Below are 21026 nucleotides of genomic sequence, written 5' to 3' on the forward strand. Positions count from 1 at the left end.
AACTGAAACGGATCTCAATGAGATTAAGCGTAAAGACGTCTGCACCATTGATCTCAAGGAGCAAGACTGCTATCTAGCATACAGGACTGGAGGGATCCAAGACATGGCTAACAATCCTATACAGGGTTGTCGTGAACTATGAACTCTTTATAATGGACTCATGGACTCTTTTTAATGGACAATCTCCTTTAGATTAATTGCATAGTTTACATGCACTGCATACACATTTTATAGTTTTAAAGGCTTTTTTAAAGATTGTTTATTGTTGTTTTGACACTAATATTTTTCCTATTTTTTATTCTACAATGCTGTTTTAAAATATATACTATTTAAACATTATTCCTTATTTTATATTTACTGAGCGCTAGTCTAAAAATATTGAAATGCACAAAGCCATCTATGGGCTGAGCTGCTACTCCATAGCCAACGCCCACGTGACGTGTGTCGACCATTAATTGGATCACCATGAAGGAGAAAGCTCAGGAGAAAGAAAAGGCGAGAGAAAAAGCGCCTGGCAAATACTACTCACATCTTGTGACCTTCAAGTAAGCATCCTAAACTATAGACCAGAGTTGTTCTACATTGAAACACAGGCAGCCATGGGAGGAATTCGTCCAAGCTCTATGGCAGCGCTACCCTAATCCATACAGCAAGCACGTGCTTACTGAAGACACAATCTCAAGGTGACTCCTGTAGGCAGTATAGGCATTAGGTATTTACCATAGTCATTATATTTCTATAGGTGGACCAAGGGACGCCAACTGTTTACCAAGCGATTGATAACTAAGACAAACCCTATACCAAAGTGGGCAGAGAAAGTATGATGGTAGAAGCTGCCATGCTTGCTTTAATTAACATTTTACGCTTGAGGTGTTACTTGAAGTGTGAACAAGCATGATTAGCTTTTGATCATAGAAAATTTGAATAAGACTTATTCATAATTAATTAGAATACATATACAGTCAAGAGGGCAATGCAGTAACTTGCCTGTACTTGCTAATGGAGATAAAGATAAAAAGGCTGTTGCTGTGTAAACTAGACACAGACCAATGAATTATAGTTTTATATAATATAACTGATTTAAATGAGAAGGATTTGTCTATGTCTGTAGCAGCTGTTTGGTTGTGTATGTTTAATATTACAATATTTATCCCTTCCATTTTAATTATAATCCTCAGTAGATTAGTATGTGTCTAATAATATTAATTCTAGCACTTAGTATTGATCTCTACATGTATAGGCTTTAGGTGACAAGAAAGCTGTCTTTATTGAAGAATCTATTGTCAATTCAGAGACTAAAACATTTGTGACGTACAATCGTAACATTACACAGACAAGATTCATAACAATGGTAGAGAAATGCACTTACAGAATATCACCGGATAATCCTAAATGGTAAGATTTACCTTAATTAGGGTTGTAACATTCAGCTGTCTTATTGTATAATGTAGAAAGTTTGAATAGAATTTGATCAAAAGTGGATTTTACGAATTTTTATGATAGGGAAATTTTATAATACATTGTGTTTGTAAATACCCACACACACTTAATGCATCATTTTTAATGTCCTTATGCTATGTAGAAAATTTGAGCTGATTCTGACAAACACTTTTTGTGTTATGGCCATTTAATTAAATTAGCTGTTTTTTAAAAAGAAAATGCTATGGGTTTTTCTGAAAATTGGCTCCGAAATCACCCCAATTTTTAATTATATTTTCTGATACATATTGGTGTCCTTATTCTGTGTAGAAAGTTTGAGCTGTTTCCGACAGATAATTTTTGAGTTATGGCTATTTAATTAAATCGGCCATAGCCCATGGTTTTTCTCTAAAAATTGACTCCAAAATCTCCCAAAATTTTCATTACATTTTCTGATACATATTGATGTCCTTATGCTCTCTAGAAAGTTTGAGCTGATTCAAACAGATAATTTTTGAGTTATGACCATTTAATTAAATCGGCCAATTTTTGAAAAAAAGCAAAGGCTATAGCCCATGGTTTTTTCGGAAAATGGGCTCTGAAATCAACCCAAATTTTTACTACATTTTCTGATACATATTTATGTCCTTATGCTCTGTAGAAAGTTTGAGCTGATTTGAACAGATAATTTTTGAGTTATGGCCATTTAATTAAATCGGCCAATTTAAAAAAAAAGCAAAAAAACCAAGGGCTATAGTCCATGGTTTTTTTCTGAAAATTGACTCCAAAATCACCCGAAATTTTTGTTACATTTTCTAATACATATCGATGTCCTTATGCTCTGTAGAAAGTTTGAGCTGATTCTGACAAATAATTTTTTAGTTATGGCCATTAAATTAAATCGTCCAATTTTTGAAAAAAAGCAAAGGCTATAGCCCATGGTTTTTTCTGAAAATTGGCTCTGAAATCACCCGAAATTTTCATTACATTTTCTGATACATATTGATGTCCTTATGCTCTGTAGAAAGTTTGAGCTGATTTGAACAGATAATTTTTGAGTTATGACCATTTAATTAAATTGGCCAATTTTTGAAAAAAAGCAAAGGCTATAGCCCATGGTTTTTTTCTAAAAAATTGACTCCAAAATCACCTGAAATTTTTATTACATTTTAATGCATATTGGTGTTTTTATACTGTGTAGAAAGTTTGAGCTGTTTTCGACAAATATTCTTCTTCTGTACCCTAAAATAATCTCAAATTTATGCATAAAATTTTTAAGGCCCCAAATGAAACTGCATGAGAAAGTGTAGAAACCTTTGCCTCTAAGTTTAAACTAGTAGACAATGTAACATACTTCAATACACATTCTTACATTGTGTAGAAAGTTTAAATTATTTCCAATCAAAATTAAATTTAAAAATCATTTAAGCTTCTTTAAAATTTGACCAGAGACCATTATTGTATGTGTGTTACCATTGGTAGAATGCTATACCACTTTACTAGGTCTATTACACCTATTACTATTACACCATACCCACTAGTGATGGACTATTTATTAATATAGGACCTCCTGTTTTAAGGAAGCCTGGATTCAATGCAAAGTATACGGGTTGTCTCGTGTTGTAGAAAAGCTCAGTATGGAGAGATACAAGTCAAATGCACGGAAAGTAAGTTTCTTAATAATCAACCCTCTTCTGATTTTGATTACCTGATTCAGGCAGAGCTTGGAATACAGTTTATACTTGACAAGATGTTCAACACTGCTAATCAAGTTGTGCAAACTATTAAAGATAACCTTTGATGGCTTAGTTGAAATTATAGAGAATAAATTTTTATTTAATGTACAATAGTAAATTTATTTTTTGGAGGTGTGGCGACCACGTGGTTACACGTGGTCGGCCTAACCGTTGTCAAGCCAACAGGAGATTGTGGATAAACAATGTCCTCTTTGTCTTGTGAGGGTAAAGAGCCTTCACAGCACTCCCTCCCGTCTTATCAGTTAACTAGACTTGGACTACCACCATATTCCCAGGTTATTAGTAAGTCAAATCTTGATGAAGGCCCTAAACTCCTGCAGGATCAACCGATCCACTTCAACATGCAATCACTCCAGTACATTGATGTTGATGTGGCTCCACAGCGAGTAATCACGTTACACTTATTGCCAATCTGTGTTTATGCATCATATGGTTCTTTTTAGGTGAGGCTGAAGGTTGCTCAACCACTTATGATCACTCCAAATTCGTACCTAAAACTAACGATTTTCCTATTTGTTCTGCTGAGTATCATTGCACCTCACACACTACCCTGCATGACAATAGCTCTAGTCTTGTCATATAAAGTAAGCATTAATAGCAATACATTTATTATAAATTCTTTCCATAGAGTCACTGTGCAAGCAAAGTGGGGAGATTTGTCAAAGGCAAATATTACGGATGGTCAGCTCTGTTCTTTGATGTCTTGTCAATTCTTATTAGTATTGTAGCTATAATGGCTGCTGCAATACTGCTCTATCTATACCAGCCATGGAGAGCCAGTGACTACAGGAATTGTTATTATCCATACGACCAGGAAAACAATCGCTACAACTACAGTGGCCCATTCTATTGCTCATGATCAAAATCAATAATTATTATTAATTTCCTCATGACTTAAATAATAATTGTTATTAACAGTTATTCCGACAATACAATTAAAATATTACAAAGAGATTGGAGTTACTCCACAGACTCAGGGTCACTCTCACTATTGTCTTGTTGTTGTATGTGCAAGCTGTTAGTGATGGTAGCCGCTAGTAATTGTTCCTCTAGTAATTCATCTTCATCGACATCAAATAATTCTTCGTCTACTGGTATGTCACCATCTTCCTCAGTGAAAAGCATCTCATCGATCTGTACAGGGTCTGCTCCTCCCACTGCTCCTTTAGGAACAACTTCATCGTCGTCGTCGTCGTCATCATCTCCTTGGTGGTGTGTTACGGTTGCCCATTCATTGTTGAAGTTAGTTAAATCAACTGCAGTAGCTCCACCGGCATCATCCTAAAATGTGATGATACAATAACATCACTAACTCACTATACACATACATGTACTGTAGCATCAACTGAATAATGCAGGACTCAAATAACAGTCAGACATTGGACATTTTCTGACCATTTTGCTCAATTTTCCAACCAAGTTCTGTATTGTTCTACCATTTTTTCTGAGCAACATAATTTTAATTAATTAATATTGAAAGCAATTTAACATAATAACCAATTAATCATGTTCCCAAAAAGTACTAAACAGCATGCTTCATGACTAGAATGGCATTTTACCAAGTTTAAAAATTCATTAAAAAATTCAAATTTAATCAGAATCAGCTCTAAGTTGATACACAGCATCAAGACATGTATTTGTATCAGCAAATATTCTAAAAATGGAGAATTCTTCCCTAGTCACTTTCTACAAAATTTGGTCACAAACCAAAGGCTATTTATTTAGCCTTGGGCATTCTTCATAATTTTGGTATTTTCTTAAAATGGCCGTAACTTTAAAAATCTTATTCGGAATCAGCTCAAATGTTTTACATAGCATAAGGGCATCAATATGTATTAGAAAATGTAATAAAAATTTGGGGTGATTTCGGAGCCATTTTTTGGAAAAAACCATGGGCTATAGCCTTGGGTATTCTTCATAGTTTTGGCGTTTTCTTAAAATGGCTGTAACTTTAAAAATCTTATTCGGAATCAGCTCAAATGTTTTACATAGCATAAGGGCATCAATATGTATTAGAAAATGTAATAAAAATTTGGGGTGATTTCGGAGCCATTTTTTGGAAAAAACCATGGGCTATAGCCTTGGGTATTCTTCATAGTTTTGGCGTTTTCTTAAAATGGCTGTAACTTTAAAAATCTTATTCGGAATCAGCTCAAACTTGCTACACAGCATAAGGGCATCAATATGCATTAGAAAATGTAATAAAAATTTGGGGTGATTTTGGAGCCATTTTTTGGAAAAAACCAAAGGCTATTTATTTAGCCTTGGGCATTCTTCATAATTTTGGTATTTTCTTAAAATGGCCGTAACTTCAAAAATCTTATTCGGAATCAGCTCAAATGTTTTACACAGCATAAGGGCATCAATATGTATTAGAAAATGTAATAAAAATTTGGGGTGATTTCGGAGCCATTTTTTGGGAAAAACCATGGGCTATAGCCTTGGGTATTCTTCATAATTTTGGCATTTTCTTAAAATGGCCGTAACTTTAAAAATCTTATTCGGAATCAGCTCAAACTTTCTACACAGCATAAGGGCATCAATATGCATTAGAAAATGTAATAAAAATTTGGGGTGATTTCAGAGCCATTTTTTGGGAAAAACCATGGGCTATAGCCTTGGGTATTCTTCATAATTTTGGCGTTTTCTTAAAATGGCCGTAACTTTAAAAATCTTAGTCGGAATCAGCTTAAATTTTCTACACAGCATAAGGGCATCAATGTGTATTTTAAAATGTAATAAAAATTTGAAGTGGTTTTGGAGCCATTTTTTTGGAAAAAAAACCATGGGATATAGCCTATAATTTTGGCGTTTTCATAAAATGGCCGTAACTTAAAAAATCGTAGTTGGAATCAGCTCAAACTTTCTACACAGGATAAGGACATCAATTTGTATCAGAAAGTATAATAAAAATTTAGGGTGATTTTAGAGCCATTTTTTGGGAAATACTATAGCCTTGGGTATTTTTCAGAATTTTGGTGATCTCTTACAATGGTTATAATCTAAAAATTTTAAGTCAGAATCAGCTCAAACTTTCTACACAGCATTAGGACATAAATATGCATTTAAAATGCAATAAATTTCAGAGCCTGTCCAATTGTTTTACAAAAATGGCAGATCAAATTAAGCAATGTTCAGACACAATGTCTGAACATTGTTTGAATGTAATTTAAGGCTCTGACATGTACATATAATCATAAGTATTTAATTAGCTTGAACTATGCCATAAAGTTTGAGCCAATTTGGAAAATTGAAATTAGTATTATCATTATTACTTCATCATCTTCTCTTGGTATCATGACTACAGTCTCTTCATCATCTTCACCATCTCCTCCTTCTCCCTTCAGTTCAGGATTAAACTCAAACATCTCTCTACCACTGATCTATCAATAGAGAATCATCAATTAGTAACAGCAGAACCTTATCATAATATTTCTACTTACCCCAACTGTCCTTCCTGCCTTCATTGCTTCTTTCTTTTTGCTAGTATCAACTGCTAGTTTATCTTTCTTTTCTTTTAACTAAAATCCGAATATTCACAATCAATTAATTATACCATACATGTATAAAGAAAATATTATGCATTTTTACACATACATGTAATTCAATTTTAATCCAAATATCTTTATGACACAAAAATTAACTAGTTCCAATATCAGAGTATCAGTTATAATAAAAATGTACCTTTCTTTTCTTCCAGGCTAAGAATGATTCCAGAGTCACCTTAGTAAGAGTTTTACCCGAGCTCAGCAGCTTTTGTCTCTGAGAGAGAGAGAAGATAATTATACAGCTAACTATCAACTAATAAATACCAACCTCCTCTTCCACTAGTTGTTCCATGGTAATATCAGGCTCAGCACTAGCATCTTCCGGTCCCTTCTTCTTTGTTTTGAAAACAAACCCAGGGGGTAGACAGTGACGATAAATGCACTTATCTCCTCCATTAGGACACTCCCAAAACCAGCCATACTTACCATCTTCTATAGCTTGAAGGAAAAACTTGCAAACCTATAAAATTTATTATTATTTAGTTTAAAACTATTCGATACTTACTATTTCAGTTTTAGGCATGACTTTGGCGCCATGTTTCTTATCTACTACCTCCTTCAACTTCTCCTCATCCCAAGTATCAATAGTGTCTGTAATAATTAATAAAAATAATATTCTAACTTTGTCTATTACAATTAATATTTTTCCTATTTATTCTATGGAGCTGTATCATCACACACTCATGTCATAAATATTGTAATTACCATTTTCCAAGTCTCTAGCATCTACATACATGCTCCTCTTTTCTGATTTCCCTTCTAATGATAGATCATGTGAGAATTTACACTTGTCTCCTTTGGTGCACATTCCTTGTTTGTAAAACACACAGAGGACAGACTTTGGGTCAGCGTCTGCTGATAGTTTTTGTGCTTTGGCGACAGGTTTAAAAAGAGAGTCCATCTCTTTCTTTGACTCTAAATCTGAGAGCTTCTTTTTCTAAAAATCAATAATAATACATGTATTACATTATGTTTATTCATTTCTATCATAATCTATTATCAATATTAATTAATTAAAACATTTTAGCTTATATTCTTTCCTTTGGACAGTAAGTCAGTAGTATTGAAAATTTTAAAAACTTAATTAATCTATAAATCTTTACAGTTGATTCAATATAACTGAGGAAGGCCAAACTACAACCTGGCTAGTGAGGCTGTTTATTCCAATATACCTTTGCTTCAAATTGCATTGCTTCAAGTTTCTGTGAACTTTGTTGTCCATATTTGACTTGATTTTGTACATTTTTAATAAATTGTTGTTGTTTTTTCCCTTTCTTGTTCTTCAGTCCAAATGTCTTGTCCTATTAACAAATAATTTACATCACAAAATCCAGTACACCTAAGATGATACCTCTATTATTTTCTCTTTCTTCTTTTCGACTGTCTTTTTACTTGGCTCACTTTTCTTCTTTGGAGGCATGACCTAGTTGACCAAAATCACAAGTTTTTAAATAAACGGGTTGGCTAGAAATAATTTTTTCGCTTTTATAAATCTAGATACGGTATTTGAATTTGGATGTACTCTCTACCATATATCTATGTCTCTACTATACTCTTGACATTATTGACGGAAAAATAATAACAGTAAAAATGAGACACTTAAAAATTATAAATCCAATCCTCTTCTAGAATTTGAATGGCCCTATGGCTCTGTCTGTCTTCATTAATTTATAAATCCCATAAGCCTACAATAGTACACATCATCATGCATGTGAAGACTATAATATAAAATATCACTCATCACAAGTGCACAGTATAATCATGAAAAAAATGTAAACCATAAATTTTAAGTTTATTACTCAAAATAAAATAAACATGCACCTAAAATTTAAATCAATCTCGTCTTGGTCCGTGTTCTGATTGGTATTTCCAAATTATCCTCAACCTACAATTATACATGTAATTAATTTCTAAAAAGCTGATTTTAGCAGGTAATACACTTCATTATGAACCATTAACTGATTGTACATGTACATGATGAAACATGAGGCTTACTGACCTTGCTTCCTCTGCCTCTTGTATTTCTGATCTCTCTTTATCTGTTAACTCTTTCATTGTCTCTCTATTGTCTCTAAATAATTATAAACAGTAAGAGGTGTATGTAAGTGTGTGTGTATACATAATGTGTGTGTGTGTTCATTAGTACTTGTAATATATGACATATCCATCACCATACAAATGTAGTTCATATAAGTATTTGTCTGAATTGATGGAATACCATGTCAACTTATTCTCAATATCAAGACATGATATCTCAATGGGAAATGATTTACCCTAATACAATCAGAGAGAGTATTAATATGTGAATGATTCACTGATTATAACCTCTGCACAAGAGATATACTTAGCAGCAACTCCACTTAACTTTGATAACTGTAGGAACAATAATAATAAATTAATAATGTGTACAGTAATTGTTAAATTAATGTATATATATATATATATATATATATATATATATATATTATATATATATTGTACCCCAATTAAGCCTATAGTGTGTACTAATTTTAGTAAATTTAGCATAAGATTTTTAAAATGATGGTTTATGGTGGTTAATTTAGTGGATCGGTGGGTATTGTCAGTAGTTGATATAGTTATAGTGAAATAAAATGGTGCAGGTATCAAATGACAGTAAGATCAAAAGTAAGATAATAGTATTGTGTAGCTACACCACACCATTCATGCAAAGGATGTGGTCTGGTTACATGGAACTACCATATAGCGAGTATATTCCGTCAGAGTTTGATTTTGTTCTTTTCGTTCTCATTCCTTGTGGAATGAATATCTTCTAAACAAAAAAGGCGTTTCCTCAATGCCACGTGTACAAAATGGCTGCTTAGAAGTTCTAGTTAGAACGAAAATAAAACGAATGAAAATTTCTAATCCTGCTTAGAACGGACATTTTTCCAGACGAAATATACCCACTATATGGTATACACTAAACTACTGTTCAATCCAGCAGTGCAGATAAAAATCTTCATTGATGTAAAGGAGTGACAAAAGTTTGAAGCCTGGAAGAACATTATAGTGAGTGTGGTGAGTGTTTCATAACATAATGAAGAGCCATGAACTAACTTAAGCTTAAAGTTCTGAGCAATCATGGGTGTGCATTGACATCAAGATCTACTGTTACAGTATGTTATGATGTTAACATTAACTCTTTGCTTGCTTATTAGTTTGTTATACATTCTTCATTTTTCAATAGTGTTTATATTAAAAAGCATTCAATTTGAAAAACTCTAAAATTAGCAATGCCAATTGCCAGTATTCAAAAAATACAAATCAATACATGTTAAAAAGTAGGACAAACAATGATACTGAACTATATTAGCACACACAGTGTTATTAACATCCATGTGATACTGCTACATGTATATAGTTACATGTACTATATAAAACATTGAGGGGGTCCGCATTCTGGCCATACCTCCTATCACACCTCCAAATGTACAGTATGCATACAGAAATTCTCACAAGTAAGGGCTTCATCCAATTAAATCATACTATACATTATTATAACTAATACCTTTATAATAGCATGCCTAGCAGAATAATCATTATCCAGTATAATTTCTTCTATTGGATCAACTGAACATTGTGACGGATGCCATCTTATAACATACACCTGAGTCTGTCTTTTATTCTTCTTCTCTGGCTCTAAGAAATTAATATAGAATTAATAACTTAAAACTTACTATAAATATCTACATCAAGTAAAATACAATACAATTTGAAAACATTGTATAATTATGTAGATGGATATTTTTATAAAAATTTAAACTTTGTGGTTTGCAAAATTACATGCACAATTGCACATGCATGGCCAGGTCAATGCTTAATTATCATTGATTTTTAATCAATCCATGAACTTTTAAAATCCAGATTTCCAGCTATAGTTGTACATGTACTGAAATACTGACCCTGCAATAGTTCTACATACATGTACATGCTCTGCCTCCGAAAATGCATGTAAAAAGAGTAATGTAGCTCATGATCAAAAAGATTCATGTATATTAAACCAGGGCTCATTCCATTCTTCTTACGCAATCTCATTCTACACAATAAGTCACATGACAGTCACATGATAGTCACATGATGTACTTACTTGTCTAATTCAAGGACATAGTCAATTCCTTGTACTTTTGCTTCTTCAATAATTTGTTTCTTAAATTCTCTTACTGATGTATGCTTAGTAGCAATAGACTCCATCATAAACTTACAAAACTAAAAGTAAGTTAAAATGAATAATAATGCTTTGTTTTTACAAATTTTAACCTCTGTATCATTAACTTGTAATAAGTATAACTGAACTTTGCCTTCTCCTTTTTGCAGTACCCTACCCAATCTTACTATCAACTAAACATGCAGTATAGAAACAGAGATGGAGAAAAGTGAATCAGATAACATGCTAGTGACACTACATGTTACCTCTGATCCAGATTCAATATCCTTTAATGTCTCGTCCAGTCTCTTTATTTCATTTTCTTCATTATCATTGATTCTGCATACTTTAAAATCAGCAGATGGTACACCAACCAGTGGAACTAGCTTCACTTTCAATTGAGAAAGTTTTATTGTATTACTAACTTCTACTTGTATCTCTGTATAATAATGAATAATATACTGTATAGGGGTTATATTTCACTGGTAATAAATTACGCGAATTTTGCGTTGCCATTAAATTCATGAAATTAAATTCCACAAAAGAGGTGTGGCACACTAGGAAAAATGGCTGCAGAAGGTAAGATTTGCAAAAATTTATACCAACATATGGCAAATCTGGACAAATTCGCAAAATTTTATACCAACAAATGGCAAATCTGGACAAATTCGCAAAATTTTATACCAACAAAATAAAACTCCTATACGGTAATAAAATAATGTCGTGGTTTATTTAATGTGAAATTATTTTCATGCTGGCTCAAATCCACTAAACTTAATTCCACTAAATTTTTTAGCATGCAAATTACAAAAAATTAATTCCAACAAAAATTTCAGGCCAAGAAATAAATCAGCTACAATTATGGTTTAGATCACATAAGGACATCAATATGCATCAAAATTTTTTGTTTATGGTAATTTTGGAACTATTTTTAGAAAATTTCACAAATTCGTCACAAGTTTATTCTTACTTCTCTCTTCTCCTATCTTTTCTTCATTCGCTGAGATAATATTCATTACTATGTCTCCTTCTCTTCTCAATCTCTCAGTTTCTCTAGCTCCAGTTAATTCACTAATGGGTGTGGCATCAAGTCCAGGACGCAATGGAGGTATTGTAATGTTCAGTAGTATGCAATTGACATGAAAATCAACATATCTGTACATCAAACTATGCTTGAATTCTTTTTGATAATCTTCAAGATCTGATGATACATATAGCAACTGAAGCAGAAAAGAAAAAGGCAGTATATGCAAGAACTAAGACAGTAAAAGGAATACAAAAATAAAGACACAAACAATATAATTAAGCTCTTATTGTTACCACATGGCACATGTACATGTATATACTTGGTATTTGTGCAGTCCAAATAAACTAAAAGCGTCTCCTTTAAAGAATACGTGCTTCAAATAATTTGAATCTTTTTCTAAATGCTTAATACCACTATCAGTATTTTTATCCAGTGCTAGTAATCTCATAATTGATGAATTGAGATTAAGTAACTAGAGGAGAAAAAGAAAGGAGGGAGGGAGAGAAAGATTATCTTTAAGGGAGGAATTGACTGACAAATCCTCTCGGTACCTCAACATATCATTCTCAACTTTCATAATTATCATGACTAGCTGTCAAACTTATCATGCATAAAATACCGTATACTGGTTTATTTTCGTGGTGGAAAATTTTCCCTGAATCTTACATTTCTAAGATTTCGCGGAATTAATTTTCGCAAATTGCTTGCAGACTGCACCATTTGGCATGGAGATGTAGAATTTCATGGTGGAAAACTTTCGCGATGGAGCAAAAACCACGAAATTTGTGAAAATATTTCACCATGAAAATAAACCAGTATACGGTACATGTACAGTTATGGTTAACTAATCCATAAAGTTACACAATTAAATTTTCATAAAAATTTCTGTACAGTAACATTACATCATACTGCCCCACTCATGCAATCTGTCTTAATTGATTGAACTCCTCCATAAAGGTTTGAATCATAATATGATATAGCCTGCACACATATGGTGTAGGTACATAAATGTACATACATGTATATACAATACTACTATAGATATAGTTTTGTACGTAAATTATTTTCTAAATACAATACCCCCAGCAAGGCACAGAAAAGAGAAAGGAAAAAATGAAAGATACAGGTAAACAGTAATATGCAATACAAATGATTCCTTCCTCTTACTTCTTTTATACGTTGTTTTAATTCTTTAACAGTCCAACTTTCTTGACCTCTCATTGCTTTAGCTGGTCCTATTTCACCAGTTGACAGATCAACCACTGATATCTCTAGATTAATACCTATACCACATGATGCAAACACAGATGTATTGTCATGGTAACCAACCACACCCACTTCCAGCATTGTATTTCTTAAAGGTTTCATTTTCTTTACGAGTTTCTAAGAATAATCCATAATATCCAGCCACACCCATAATCTGTCCAATAGGTTGATGTTGAAACTACATTTAATAATAAGACAATATAACAATAGGATGGATACCATATAGCGGTTTTTTAGGATAACAAATTTTGCAAATTTTTTAAGATTTATGAAATTAAATTTCTTAAAAATCAATTTAATACAGTATTAAAATGTCAGAAGAGTGGAAAATCGCAAAAATTAATTTTGTGAAACTCCGGATACAGGTCATTCATGAAATTATTATCCTCAAAAAAACAGCTATATGGTAATAATTACCTCATCAAGATCAAAGGACTGTTCCATTGCATGATACAAATAATAATATTTAACTAAACGACATCTCTCAATAGGAATATGAGGAGATAATTCCATTAACTGATAAAGAAATGAGGAGAAAAAGAAATAAAATAGAGATGAACAAAGAACTACATTTCCATCAACTATAATTATAAGTATAAACCTTGTAAGCTTTATCCAGTACAATGGGTAGCAATTCATTTTTATCTACTTCAAGTGTTGACTGTGTTAATTCACCAGTAACAGGATGATTACAATATAAAAAATACTATAAAATAAAGTTGAGAGAATACTCACTATCACTGTCTCTTCTCTCTTACAGTAGATATTTGATTCTCCATTTCATCATCACTCAGGCTATCAAACTCAATTTCTTCATCATCAGTCTCTTCATCTTTCAAATCTATTCAACAATTGAATGATAAAACATATCATCAATAAAACCTTGAATATCTTTAATAATCTTCTCATTGTGCTTCTTTGCAGTAATTAGTTCGATGTTCATTAATGTTATTCTTTCTTGTAACTTCTCTATTATTCTTTTATTATCTAGTAATGGCTGATAGTCTGGCCTTGTCATTGCTTCAAGACAAAATTTGCAGTCATCAATTTCAAAAGACATTCCTCTCCTCACTTTACTAGCAGCTTTAATCAATTATATAATTATTAGTATCATTAATAAACTGCACTAACCTGAATCAGTATTGCTAGAAAGTGACCATGAATACTCAACCTTCATTTTTGATAATTTGTCTGACAATTCTTTGTTTTCTTCTTCTATCTCATTAAACTGAGAGCTCAATGCAGTCAACTTTTCATAAAGTGGTTCTTCCTATTAATAATTATTATAATTAATACAAACTAGTGAGATATTTCTCAACTTCTTTGATTGATTCAGTATCACTTTGAATAGACAATGATTCTTCCTAATAATTAAAATATTAACACACAGTACAGCTAAAAATATCATGGGAGTTAAAAGGGATACTGGCGCAGTTTACGGAAGAGCTGCATGGCTTTAGTACACGGAAAGTTTATAAACAAAAAATGGTTGCCAGTTTATATACAATACAGCAAAAGTTTATGCTCTGATTCTTGCTTCTGGAGCTCTGATACTTCAACAAATGATGCTTTATGTTTATCTCCACCAAAATAAGAGGTAAGCACTTAACTGCATTTTTCTTCATCAAGTTTGCAGTCCATAAAAAGCTAGTGTCTTTTTGACAGGTGAGTTTGACTGTGTAGCTGTGTTTGCTGGAGTCCATATCTTTCTGAGCTCTTCTCTTGCCTTTATCTGACATCTTAACTTAGCAGGACTTTTTCTCTGTTCTTCTGCACATCAATATGAATGCTCAAAAAATTTGCATAAGTTCTGCCATTTTTCTTCGATGAAATATGATTTTTCATTTTTGGTCCCCAAAAATCATATTTCATCATCAATTTTACGAAAAGTGTGCAGATATTTGCACACAGCGACAGTATCCCTTTAATTTGGCTACAATTTGCAATTGGCAGATTTTATATTAGCGATTTAGTACCCAAGTGTCACTGCATGAGCATGCTCAGAATGAGACAAAACGGCAGATTCTATACTATATCCCAACTGAGTTTGACCCAAGAAAAACTGGAATAACTTTTTCTAGAAATGCGGGATAAGGATGAGACTTTTACAGGTTCTTAGTCGCCCAATGCCATCACAGGATCTCAGGTCTTGGGTCTCTCAGCCCTTGGGAACCCTGAGAACCGGGTTCTCCCTATAAACCCAATGGCATACCAAAATGACGTTTTATGACAATTTATCTACGTCATAGTTTACATAAGAACATGTGGTCGAGCGCCCAAACTGATAATTCTTCTTTTAAAAGCTAACAGAGCCAGATCTTTTGATAATAATGGCCATTATGAAGACTAGTAGGCTCCAGCAGCTATTGTACTGCTTATCAGCAACAGCAAGACTGTTTTAAGAGTGAAACAACATAGCTGCCATGCTTCTATGAATATAGTTAAAATACGTCATTTTTGTGACGTAACTACATTTCGCAGCTGCTTCCACTTCCGTCCCAAACTGAACTGGGATATAGTATAGAAGAAATGTAAGTGTGGACATACAAATATTATACAAACATCGCACATGGGTGAAATCAATTATAGGAACGACCTGGGGGCTACGCCCCCAGGTCGTTAAAAACTAATGACACAGCGACATATACATGAACATGTAGCAAAGCAAAGTCTATGAATAAATAGTATAGCAAGCTAGGCTATATGTGAGGATGGAATTGTAGAGAAAAACCCTAATGCTGCCTACATGTACATGTATATTGGTGAGGACAATTAATCACCATCAAGTATTGCATGACAAGTATAAATGTTCAAGGAATTTTTAGATAAAAAAACTTGCACTTTATAATTATGATGATAGAGTGCAATAAACAGTAGCTAACCTCTAGTACTTTCATCAATGATAGTTCTTGTTTCAATCCAATTGTTTCCTATTATATGTATACAAGCAAAGAGCATCAATAAATTAAATGTGCATCAAAGAGTTTGGTAGTAGTATGACATACCTTCTCTTTGCTACTGATAGCATCTCTTAGTTTATATTCAGCTTCTTCAAGTATAATATAAGAAATAACCTGTAAACAATATATTACTTAAAAATTGCACTTTTATATGAAGCAAATTTTAACTGACTTCTGTACGTACTAAGTCTTGATCCTCATCTTTTAGTTCCTACATGCATACAAAAACAATATTCATAAAACAATATTCAACTATCGTGTACCTTTTGTCTGACATCTTGTCTCCTCCATAACGTTAAGTTACCAATAGTCAGTTTCTTTAATCCTTGTCCCATTAGTATATGAATATTCTCTATCATCCTCAATACAGTAAACCCAACATCAGAGAAAGGAAAGGAGCAAGTGACACATATTGAATTACCAGATTTTATATACTCAATCCTCAGCAGTTTACCAGATGCTTTTGCAAGAAGGTCCTCAATATCCTTGAGAAAAAGCTCCTCAGGCTCCCAGTCAAGGACAAAAGTAACTGTTTCACATTGTAGAGGAGGAATGGAAGCAAATCTTTCCTTCAAGCAAAGACTGATAGAGAGTGACTTGCAAAATTCCTTTAGCTCTGTTTTATATTCTTTAATGTGTTCATCTGCTTCAGTGATCTTCATCTCATCCACTACACTATGAAGGAGTGCAATATTAGTCAGTGAACACTCATTTTGAATTAGACGCAAGAGACTAGGAATATCACGACAATTCTTCACTTTTTCACTTAAAACTGGGTTACAATAAAACAGAAGTTCCTTTATATCTTTCAGTGAACAGCGCTTCTGTTTAATAGCCTTGCCAACATTGTAAAACATCCTTCCATAAGACATTCTCATTGAGGTAAATTTCTCCCGTAAATCTTTTGAAACAGGAACTTGTACTTCAGCTACAGTAAAAGGTAGTATTGCTTCAGTAGTATATAAGAGGTGTATACCTTGAGGTGAAAAAGGTTGTGAAGATGAATTACTAGCAATTACTGCATCAGAAGGAGATGTACACGTATCTATGAATTAAAAATAAATAATAGAGGATATGCATGCTAAGTATTTTCATTGCAAAATAAATGTATTCGTTGCATACCGTAATAACTTTTAAGAAAAAAAATTAATTCATTGGAAGTCAGTTTTCCATTGGCAGCAATGGAGAAACGATAGAAACAGGCTTGGTACCAGGAAACTGCTAGTTTTCCATTGGCAGCATTGGAGAAACGATAGAAAAATGCTTGGTACTAGGAAACCGCTCTGTATTTCTTAATAGCAATCTTTCAGGTGACTATTAAACCCCATTAAATCCTCAGCATGCTTTCTAAGCTTCCAAAAAAGGTCTCAAGAAGGTAGCAAGGCTGTGTTTTCCTCCATTGAACTCTTAGTAAACTTGACATCCAACAAGGCGGCCAATTTACTGTGTGGGTTGGATATACAGTACTTAAAAGTTGAATATACTTAGCATGCATATCCTCTATTAATGAAGCAACACTTATATGTTTATTACATGTACAGTGTACATACCGGATTGTGTTGTATTGGTTTCATCATCAGTACTCGTATTATCTATAGATATTAATGAATGCACTATAAATTAATTAATAATTATTACCTTGTGGAACTACATCATGATCTCTAATAGTCTCAGGAACCACACCCACTTCAGGAGTAGGAAAATACTTACCTAAACTCAATAATAAACTAACAATTGTCATTAGTATAGGATATACCGAACAGTATACATGTAGTTGCGATTGGGACATATATCACATGTATAATTATAACTAACCCACCCACGGGAAACTATGAACTATGAATAAAATTATAGTGGCCAGTGATACTCACTAATATCATCCAGTATAGTTTGTCCCAGTAATACATTAGTACTTATTGTACACAATACATTAGCAAATGTATGTAAACTGTTGGGATCAGTTTGAACAGCTTCTTTGACAGCAGTTAATAGAGCCTCACGTTGATTAGGAATAGAGGGAATAGCTGACACCACTCTACTAACTGCTTCTTGTGTTAACATACGTTCACCATAAAGTAACCAAGCAATACCAACAGAATCACAAAGAGACTGAGACAGGACAGTATGACGATTATTAAAAATATTAATAAGAACATGATGTTCTATGATAGAAAATGCAATTATTACATACAGTTATGGTTGACTCACTTAACTTCTCAGCTACAGCAGTTTCATTCATAGATCGTAGAGCATCTGACAGTGAGTCCAAGTTGGCTCCTCCTCTACTGTCAACATTATCAGCTCTACCTAACCATTGGGAGAGGCACTCTGTCATACAACGAGATACATCATGAGGATGATTCTTTTCTATGACGTCCAGTGAACTCTTCAATAGTCCCAGTCTCAGTCCAAGCTCATACCAGTTTGCTTTAGAAAACCCACATCTCTTCAATAAGTCAAGAACATCAACAAGATCATCAACACCTACACATGAAAATAAAATGGTGAAAATTTTATCATCAAAAAAACACATAGACTCCTGATTACCTAAACAAGTTTGACTAGTAGCCATAGCAACAAATTGATCCTGTCCTGAGGCCAGGACCTCACACTGAACTTTTTGAGTCTTTAGTTTCTTCTCCTTTGCAGTTCTTTGCTTTAATCGAGGCTTTAATGCTTTTTGGGAACAATTTAAGGGCGTGGCTGAATTGTTGAAATGAAAATGATTTCTATTTCAATTCGTACAATTAGAATACAAAATGTCTGATGAAACTGATGATGAACTCTTTGAGATAACAGATTTTACTAATGCCTCCCCGTGGGAAAGGTAAGTATCAGCTCCTTTATATAATTTATCAAACATTCTCTAATTTTGTCTCCACCATTGAAGACATATTGCAACAGTGGGGCCTCACTGCATCCACTTATTCAGTAAGACATTAACTGACAGTCTCTCAGTCACTGTATCTCTTCTTAAAGGCAGATTCTGGTTATTGGCCACAGCATAGGAAGTCAGAGAAGCTCTCTTATGTTGGACATAATTTCATTGTTAGCCTCCACGTGTCTGGAGAGAAGAAACGAGCGATAGCCAAACAATGAGGTGATTGGTGGTAGTGGGTGTGGTTTATAATGGATGTGGTTTGCTATAGATCAGGATTGGCCTGATGCTATGGTACATATGATGGATTCATCAAGTGATTTCCCTCCAAGAGCTCATCATCATATCTCTAGATGGTAATAATTATCGTATAGTCGTATACATGTACATGTACCGGTACTTGTAATCATTATTTCTAATAATCTCAGGATGGGGACATTTGGTATGAAACTCTTATATTATTTTCTAATAATAAAAATTTTTTGAATGTACATTGTAAAGGATCTATATCTATGTAATAATTATTGTACTCTAATTGTATTGTACTATTTTACTGACTGGAACATTCTAGAAAATGACTTATTTCTGTATTGTATTATTGTACTTTCTGGAACCCTCCAGAAGACTGTGTAACTTTCATGTATTTGTATATGTCCAGAAGTTTCTGGAACCTTGTGATTAGTATAAATAGAGTTTTCGAGTTATTGTTTTGTTGTTCTCCACTTGTTTATTCTAATAAATTCTTTTAAAAGTCAAAGCGATCTTTGACATACATGTACATTCACCATTTATTGTATATGTCTTTATTTGTGTCCATTTACAAGTACATGTGCATTTAAAATCAAAATTGGATTTTATGAGTTTTTAAAGTTGCTCAGATATCAGGCCAAAGTTTGTATACTATAGTACAGGGTTAAAGGCCAAATTTTGCTGAAAATGACTAGAAGAGAATTTTTCATTTTTATAAATTTTTTTTATACATATACATGTTCGTATGTTGTATAGAAGATTCAAGCTGATTCTGATCAAATTTAGATTTTTTAATGAATTTTTAAAGTTGCTCCAAATGCTATGTACTGTATGTATCAGCTCATGAAGCTCATGCTGTTTAGCTCACTTAGCATGCTTTGTGGGAAACCCTGGCCTATATTGTACAATATTTGCATGTAGTTCATAATTATTATTCAAAATACAATCAATCATTAGGTATGGTGTTGATCAGTTTATATTGATATCTCCTGATGAGAAGAGTCATGCAATATCAAGTGAAGCTCAGTCCAAACTATTACTCAGTTCAATATCTCTGGCTGTAGCTAACACTGGATGGTCTGTTATAATAATTAATCTTATAATTTTAATTTCTCTCCATTTTATCTCTTCTCTTCAATACTTGTCTCTTCTCTTCTCATTCTCTTGTCCTCTATTTCTTCCTTCAGTACATTGCCTATATTCATTCAGATACAGAAGAATTGGTGTCACATGTTTAGCGGACAGTGTGAGGGGTATGGTCTTCGTACGTGTTTTGAAATGATACATTTGAGACATATTCCACCTCACTTTAGTCACCTCTCAGGACTACTGAACTTATTCCGATCAAAACTGGTACATTTCTATTTCTATCTCTCTTCTATTAACTATTATTTGTAATTTACAATGAATATGTAGAATATGTAATGGTTTTATTAATAGAATGGTGTGAATGTTAATCCTCCTAATATTAATATTGCTGCCAGACTAACATATTGTCTAAGACACTGGAATGCGGAGGATTGACCAGTGGGTCCACTCTGTTAGTACCTCATTCATTATAATCATTAATTTTATTATTAATTCCAGCATCTGGTGATGGGAGTGATTCTTTCCTTACCCTGCCAGTAGGAGCAAGTTCTGATCCTATACAGTAAATATTAATAATTGATATCCTTCTCTACATCTCTCCCTCTCTCTCCAAAGGAGATTCATCTTTGTGCTGTTTGGCCTCTACTAACTGAATTAACAGTCACTGA

At 33.2% G+C, this 21026-nt stretch overlaps 5 protein-coding genes and 1 long non-coding RNA gene across 8 annotated transcripts; 3 read left to right on the forward strand and 3 right to left on the reverse strand.

Annotated features, from left to right (window-relative positions):
• Positions 1-422: 422 nt before the first annotated feature.
• LOC100637205 (PRELI domain-containing protein 1, mitochondrial-like) lies at positions 423-3263 on the forward strand. The gene is made up of 6 exons (XM_003385978.3): positions 423-545; positions 594-683; positions 743-818; positions 1241-1395; positions 2984-3086; positions 3137-3263. The coding sequence occupies exons 1-6, from the start codon at positions 466-468 to the stop codon at positions 3218-3220; spliced, it is 588 nt and encodes a 195-aa protein (XP_003386026.1). The 5' UTR covers positions 423-465; the 3' UTR covers positions 3221-3263.
• A 40-nt stretch (positions 3264-3303) lies between these two features.
• LOC109581434 (uncharacterized) lies at positions 3304-4038 on the forward strand. Its single transcript, XM_019995535.1, has 3 exons — positions 3304-3562; positions 3620-3760; positions 3805-4038. Exons 1-3 carry the CDS (start codon positions 3359-3361, stop codon positions 4033-4035), a joined length of 576 nt encoding a protein of 191 aa, XP_019851094.1. The 5' UTR covers positions 3304-3358; the 3' UTR covers positions 4036-4038.
• Positions 3902-8203, reverse strand: LOC100637331 (zinc finger CCCH domain-containing protein 15-like). The gene is made up of 9 exons (XM_003385979.3): positions 8076-8203; positions 7897-8025; positions 7430-7661; positions 7230-7315; positions 6993-7184; positions 6861-6938; positions 6620-6697; positions 6452-6559; positions 3902-4457 (listed from the first exon to the last, which is right to left on the reverse strand). The coding sequence occupies exons 1-9, from the start codon at positions 8142-8144 to the stop codon at positions 4137-4139; spliced, it is 1293 nt and encodes a 430-aa protein (XP_003386027.1). The 5' UTR covers positions 8145-8203; the 3' UTR covers positions 3902-4136.
• Positions 8204-8415: 212 nt separating this feature from the next.
• LOC109581440 (uncharacterized) lies at positions 8416-8765 on the reverse strand. The gene is made up of 2 exons (XR_002184639.1): positions 8724-8765; positions 8416-8609 (listed from the first exon to the last, which is right to left on the reverse strand). It is a non-coding gene; the product is annotated as an uncharacterized LOC109581440 (long non-coding RNA).
• LOC109581428 (ubiquitin carboxyl-terminal hydrolase 47-like) lies at positions 8762-17014 on the reverse strand (the record flags this gene model as incomplete). The annotated part of the gene is made up of 23 exons (XM_019995530.1): positions 16578-17014; positions 16406-16427; positions 16315-16353; positions 16188-16256; positions 16065-16112; positions 14502-14546; positions 14314-14452; positions 14065-14265; positions 13941-14023; positions 13784-13888; positions 13600-13698; positions 13255-13360; positions 13084-13199; positions 12236-12388; positions 11860-12109; positions 11156-11328; positions 11003-11083; positions 10833-10951; positions 10648-10781; positions 10254-10384; positions 9050-9097; positions 8871-8998; positions 8762-8795 (listed from the first exon to the last, which is right to left on the reverse strand). Coding segments are annotated over exons 1-23 (2760 nt in total), but the record flags the coding sequence as incomplete, so codon positions are not given.
• Positions 17015-19012: 1998 nt separating this feature from the next.
• LOC109581436 (rab3 GTPase-activating protein catalytic subunit-like) lies at positions 19013-20921 on the forward strand. 3 transcript variants are annotated; one of them, XR_002184636.1, is made up of 6 exons: positions 19013-19073; positions 19122-19376; positions 20227-20346; positions 20479-20622; positions 20710-20809; positions 20857-20921. XR_002184636.1 is itself a non-coding variant. In XM_019995538.1 (6 exons), exons 2-5 carry the CDS (start codon positions 19276-19278, stop codon positions 20791-20793), a joined length of 471 nt encoding a protein of 156 aa, XP_019851097.1. In that variant the 5' UTR covers positions 19013-19073; positions 19122-19275; the 3' UTR covers positions 20794-20809; positions 20857-20921. The 3 variants fall into 3 exon arrangements, 2 of the variants coding, with proteins under 2 accessions (XP_019851097.1, XP_019851098.1); XM_019995538.1 differs by having other exon boundaries at positions 20457-20622; XM_019995539.1 differs by having other exon boundaries at positions 20457-20622; positions 20754-20809; positions 20857-20920.
• Positions 20922-21026: the final 105 nt, after the last annotated feature.

This window comes from Amphimedon queenslandica, unplaced genomic scaffold, assembly GCF_000090795.2.
Source record: "Amphimedon queenslandica unplaced genomic scaffold, v1.1 AMPQUscaffold_13439, whole genome shotgun sequence".
In the NCBI taxonomy this organism is placed as follows: domain Eukaryota; kingdom Metazoa; phylum Porifera; class Demospongiae; order Haplosclerida; family Niphatidae; genus Amphimedon; species Amphimedon queenslandica.

What these genes read in the sequence shown, in the direction of transcription:
- LOC100637205 (XM_003385978.3), top strand. Translation starts at nt 466, where the DNA reads ATGAAGGAGAAAGCTCAGGAGAAAGAAAAGGCGAGAGAAAAAGCGCCT. An exon ending in TACCAAAGTGGGCAGAGAAA is followed by an intron (nt 819 to 1,240) that starts GTATGATGGTAG and finishes CTACATGTATAG; the next exon opens with GCTTTAGGTGACAAGAAAGC. An exon ending in ACAAGTCAAATGCACGGAAA is followed by an intron (nt 3,087 to 3,136) that starts GTAAGTTTCTTA and finishes TACCTGATTCAG; the next exon opens with GCAGAGCTTGGAATACAGTT.
- LOC109581434 (XM_019995535.1), top strand. Translation starts at nt 3,359, where the DNA reads ATGTCCTCTTTGTCTTGTGAGGGTAAAGAGCCTTCACAGCACTCCCTC. An exon ending in TTGATGTGGCTCCACAGCGA is followed by an intron (nt 3,563 to 3,619) that starts GTAATCACGTTA and finishes GGTTCTTTTTAG; the next exon opens with GTGAGGCTGAAGGTTGCTCA. An exon ending in CTCTAGTCTTGTCATATAAA is followed by an intron (nt 3,761 to 3,804) that starts GTAAGCATTAAT and finishes TTCTTTCCATAG; the next exon opens with AGTCACTGTGCAAGCAAAGT.
- LOC100637331 (XM_003385979.3), bottom strand. Translation starts at nt 8,144, where the DNA reads ATGCCTCCAAAGAAGAAAAGTGAGCCAAGTAAAAAGACAGTCGAAAAG. An exon ending in AACAACTAGTGGAAGAGGAG is followed by an intron (nt 6,939 to 6,992) that starts GTTGGTATTTAT and finishes TCTCTCTCTCAG; the next exon opens with AGACAAAAGCTGCTGAGCTC. An exon ending in TACCAAGAGAAGATGATGAA is followed by an intron (nt 4,458 to 6,451) that starts GTAATAATGATA and finishes ATCACATTTTAG; the next exon opens with GATGATGCCGGTGGAGCTAC.
- LOC109581436 (XM_019995538.1), top strand. Translation starts at nt 19,276, where the DNA reads ATGTGGTTTGCTATAGATCAGGATTGGCCTGATGCTATGGTACATATG. An exon ending in GCTGTAGCTAACACTGGATG is followed by an intron (nt 20,347 to 20,456) that starts GTCTGTTATAAT and finishes TTCTTCCTTCAG; the next exon opens with TACATTGCCTATATTCATTC. An exon ending in ACTTATTCCGATCAAAACTG is followed by an intron (nt 20,623 to 20,709) that starts GTACATTTCTAT and finishes TTTTATTAATAG; the next exon opens with AATGGTGTGAATGTTAATCC.